The sequence below is a fragment of the Pteropus alecto genome, unplaced genomic scaffold (genome assembly GCF_000325575.1).
Source record: "Pteropus alecto unplaced genomic scaffold, ASM32557v1 scaffold41, whole genome shotgun sequence".
Lineage (NCBI taxonomy): Eukaryota > Metazoa > Chordata > Mammalia > Chiroptera > Pteropodidae > Pteropus > Pteropus alecto.
Window position 1 is genome coordinate 1576667 of NW_006430464.1, and position 4592 is coordinate 1581258.

Here is a 4592-nt window from a genome sequence, read left to right on the forward strand (position 1 = left end):
GTCCAGACTGGCAAGCGCATGTCTTGAGTTCTCAATTCCCAGTCGTCTCTGCGTCTCCGGTTCTTGTGGTTTCTCTCATTGTTTTTTCTTTGCCTGTGTCTGGGTGGTGGGCTTGCCCCGGAAAGCTGGGGACCTCACCCCCTTTGTCTCCCCGCAGAAGGCCAGGGTTGTACCGCCTACGACGTAGCAGTCAACAGCGACTTCTATCGAAGGATGCAGGTTGGGGGCGGGGCTGCGGTGAGGCCTGGGCAGGGGCCTCTCTCTACCCCCGAGCCCTCCCTCATCCCTTCTCCCCCTCTCTCTCCTAGAACAGCGATTTCCTGCGAGAGCTTGTCATCACCATCGCCAGGGAGGGCCTCGAGGACAAATACAGCCTGCAGCTGAATCCAGGTGAGGGACACCATCTGGGCCACCAGGAGGAACGGTCCCTGGAGCGGCTTGGGGACGGCCTTTGGGAGAGGTGGGCCTAGCTGGGCCGGGGTTTTCTTAGCCTCTCGGCTTCAATTTCCAGGGAGAGGTTTCTCACGGTGGGCTGGGGTGGCGGGGAGGGGTTAAGGGCGGGGTCTGGGCAGCCGGGGAGGGGCGGAGTCAAGAGCAGGTCTAGGTGTTATTGGCGAATACCCGGCGAAGGGCGGGGTTAAGGTGGGTGAGCTTCCTAAAGCGAAGCTTGGGGGTGTGGCCGGCTCCCTTGCTTACCTCGCCCCTCTCCCGAAGCTCTTGTTGGGCAAGACCGCTCCTAACGCCCCTAACGGAGCAAAGGGTTCCTTCGTCCATGTAACCTTTGACCCTGCGCCCCTCCCTGCAGAGTGGCGGATACTGAAGAACCGGCCTTTTCTGGGCTCCATCTCCCAGCAAAATATCCGCTCCAAGCAGCGACCTCGTATCCAGGAGCTGGGGAACCTGTACACCGCGGACTCCCCGAGACCTGAGGAAGGGTGGGCTTTCGATGTGTTCCCTCCCTCATGTCTCCCCAACTGCTCCTTGGGTCCAAAGTGGGGAGAAGCAGAACTCCCGCGGGGAAGGCCACCTGAGGCAGCAGGGCCCGTGGAGGCAAGCAAGGGAGGGAACCGCATGCCCAGCAGAGGGAACAGCCTGGCCAAGACCTGGAGGCTCTCCTCAGTTCTGGGTCTTGTTCCCCCCCAGCCCTGAGAAGCCTCACCTGAACATTTGGCTGGAAGCCCCTGACCTCCTCTTGGCTGAAATCGACCTCCCCAAACTGGTGAGTGTACCCTCAACTGGAGCTGGAGAATGAGGTCTGGAGAGGTCGGGTCTTCGAGAAAAAGTGAAGTGGCCTTGTTGCCAGACCTGTGTGAGCCTGCTTAGTGCTGCCTCTCTGAGTGCAGCTGCCTCCCCTGGCCCCCGGGGCTCTCGGGCCCACTTCCGGTGCTGTCTCAAGGATGTCCAGGCATTGTAAGTGATCAGTCACTTACAATTTCCGCGGAATGTCGGACCCTGTAAATATGGTATCACAGCACCCAAATTCTCTCCCTGGTCTGGTTCTTACCATCCTGTGGCTGGGAAGGGACGCATGGGCCGATTCCACTGCATCCCCAGGATGGAGCTCAGGGGCTGTCGCTGGAGATCGGGGAGAACCACCTGGTGATGGGGGGCTCCCAGCAGCTATACCATCTGGATGCCTACATCCCCCTGCGGATCAAGTCTGATGAGAGCAGAGCGGCCTTCCATCGGAATAGAAGGGTACCTGGGGGGGGGTGTGGGGGGGTGCCCGGAAGTGGGACTCAGACTCCCGCATGTGAGGGAGGGAGGGGCCGGGGGCTGGACTCTGGGGTCCTAACTCTTCTCTCTCTTCCTTCTCTCTCCTCAGCAGTTGATGGTGGCGATGCCCCTTCTGTCGGCGCCTTCTTGACCCAGTGGCTTCCAAGTGCGGAGAAGAGGTGGTGGCTTCTCCAAAGCTGAAATAAAAGAGTTTTGCCCTTGTTCTGTGTCTGGCTAGGAATACATGGGGAGTGGGAGGGAGGAGGGACATCGGACTGTAGCCCCGGAGTCCCCTAGGGGTGACTGGCCCCGTTCAGGTCTTGTCCTCTCCCCCAGGATCTTCTTTCCCGCCTCCTGACCTCCAGTCTCCCTCATGAGTCTCCGCGTGGTCCTAGAGCTGACCCTTTCCTGTTCAGAGCCCTTCCTTGGCTCCCCCAGCTCCCCCAGCTCCCCTAGAAAGGCCAAGCTCCTCAGCCGGGCACTCCGGGCTCTGTGGCCTGGCCTTCCTGCCTCATTTTGGCCTTTTCCTCCCTCTCCCTAAGTCTAGTCACACTAAAGAGTGTCCTGAGCACCACTTCTCTTAGTGTCTGCTGTTCCTTCCACTTAATACCCACTTCTCCAGCACACCCAGGACATTTCTAATTGTCTTGCCCTCAGGAGGGACATTTCCTGAGCTGTTTGGTGACCCGATCCATACCATAATCTTTAGCCTATCCTATTCCTTGTCCTGACGAGCTTCATGGCAATCCTTCCCACTTCCTGTCTCTGCAAGCACTGTTTCCCCCGAGGCAGATAGCCCGCCCTATTCTACCATCCTTACACCCCCACACACTCAGTCACCCCTTTTTTGAGCTTTCCTGGAAAGCTTTTCAAGTTTTAAGCTCTCTGATCTACCCTGGCTGAGTTAGAATCCTCCTCTGGGGGTCCCCAATTCCCAGTGTTACTCTCAGCTATGTCCTCGATGGTGTGACAATGCCTGACACCTAGTAGGAAGTCAATAAACATTTGTCGAATTAATGAGCGATTGCCAACACCCTTTCCTTTCATAGCCCCAGGAGGATAAGCCAATGGAGGAGTCTCAGTGGTAAATTAGAAGAACAGCAAGGAGGCCAATGGGATTGGGGGTGCAGAGGAGACTAGATGGTGAGAAGGGGAAAAGCTCGGGGTGGGGGGATGACAACCGGGAGGGTCTGTCGGGCATCTGAAGGAGCGAACATGGGCGCCATGTCCACCAGAGGGCGAAACGCAACCTCGGCCCATTGTCTCAGAACTACCACTCCCAGCGGCCCTCGGCGTACACAGCCCTTTCGAAGCAAACGGAGAAGTCCAGCGGCCGCTGGGACTTGTAGTTCTCACGGGGACCCTCCGTAGGAGGCTGAAGAACTCATTCTCGGGTCCCGAAAAAGTGTGGGGCTGGGTCCTTCCTGCCTTCCACGGTCTCCATGGTGATGGTTCCGGCGAAGGCACGAGATCTGGCAGCGGCCAGGCCTCCTTCCCACTCCCTCCTCTTCACCATCTGCTGCACCTTCGCACCTGGCCGGGAGCCGCGGCCGCCGCCTCCGCACCCGGGCGGGGGATTCTGCCGCCACACGGTGGCGCGTGTGCACGTCTCTGCGGGCTCCTGCTCCCTGAGACCCAGCGTTCCGGCCCCGAGCCCCCTCCTCCCTGGACACCCGGGGGTTTCTCAAACACAGGCAAAATTGTGAGACCCAGAGACCCAGCGAGACAAAGCTAGGCGAGAGGCTGCGGCGGGCGGTGACGGGGGCCACCCTCCACGCCGGCGGTTCCTCCCACCCCCTGGCGGTCCTCTGCCACATCATGAAAATTTAATCTCGAATGCATTTGTGGCCCGACGCAGGGAGGAGGTGGGGAAGGGAGCGCCCTCCTGGGGACTGGATCTGGAGGTGAACTCAGGGTTCGGAGAGAGGCTGGTCTGGAGAAAGGAGCGGGGGAAAAGGAGCGGGGGAAAAGTCCACGTTCAACCCCAGAGGGGCGGGGCTGGAATTCGGGGGAAAAGGGTGGGGGGCGGGGTGGAACAGATCCCAGCGGGAAGGGACAGAACTCAGACGGTGGGAATAGAACTCAGGGGGTGGGGACAGAACGTAGAGGGAGAACAGATTTTAGGGTGCAGAAGAAATTATATGCGTCGCAACTGGCAACTGGGGGGCAGTATTTCTGTCAGGGATGGAACTCAGACGGGAAGGGAAACGGGGATGAAGGAACTGGAAGAGGGGTGCGCCCCGAGGGGGAAAGAAGGCTGAAGGGGGATGGAATTCAAAAGGGGAAAGATGGAAACGAGTGGATGGATAGAAGTCAAAGCGGAAGAAACTGGTTCGGGGAAGAACTAGAAGAGACAATTAGGGGTTGGAATTCAGGGGAAGAGAATTCCCTGGATAAGAAAAGAACCTTCTGAATGAGAAAGTTGGAACTGGGGATGACGAGGGATGGGGTTGGAATCTGGGGCACGGGATGTAGAACCGGAGGACACAGAAATTCGGAGGGATAAGCCCGAGACGATGACACTCAGAAGGAAACTCAGGGGAAGCTGGAACCGAAGGGAGAGAAAATGGGAGGACGAAATGAAGGGAACTGGCGTGGGGGAGAGAAATCTCAGATGGGGAAGAGAACTCGGGAGGAGAGAAAATCTGGGATAGACGGAGTTGGGGGGAGGGGATGGAACACAGGACGAGAAACTCCGGGAAGGGACTGAATCGGGGGGGCGACGCAACTGAGAGGAGAGAATTCAGAGCCTGGAGGCGAGATCAAGGGCTGGAAGGGCGGGGACAGAACCGGCAGGGCGGGGCTGCTAAAAGAGGCGGGGTCAGCCGGATGGGCGTGGCCTCCTCCCGCCCCGCCCCCGACGCTGAGTCCAGTGA

General features: G+C 58.9%; 2 protein-coding genes across 3 annotated transcripts in view; both read left to right on the top strand.

Annotated features, from left to right (window-relative positions):
- Positions 1-1938, top strand: part of PIH1D1 (PIH1 domain containing 1) — a 4932-nt gene extending 2994 nt beyond the window's left edge. Inside the window, exons 5-10 of one of the 2 annotated variants that reach the window (XM_006905034.3) lie at positions 158-219; positions 309-390; positions 806-935; positions 1144-1219; positions 1555-1698; positions 1826-1938. In XM_006905034.3, coding sequence (XP_006905096.1) covers positions 158-219; positions 309-390; positions 806-935; positions 1144-1219; positions 1555-1698; positions 1826-1867 — 536 coding nt within the window. In that variant the 3' untranslated portion in view covers positions 1868-1938. The remainder of the gene's footprint in view (positions 1-157; positions 220-308; positions 391-805; positions 936-1143; positions 1220-1554; positions 1699-1825) is intronic. The other variant, XM_015592318.2, reaches the window with a different exon arrangement.
- A 1220-nt stretch (positions 1939-3158) lies between these two features.
- The window catches only part of SLC17A7 (solute carrier family 17 member 7), an 11759-nt gene continuing 10325 nt past the window's right edge, over positions 3159-4592 (top strand). Inside the window, exon 1 of the mRNA XM_006905036.2 lies at positions 3159-3308. Coding sequence (XP_006905098.2) covers positions 3159-3308 — 150 coding nt within the window. The remainder of the gene's footprint in view (positions 3309-4592) is intronic.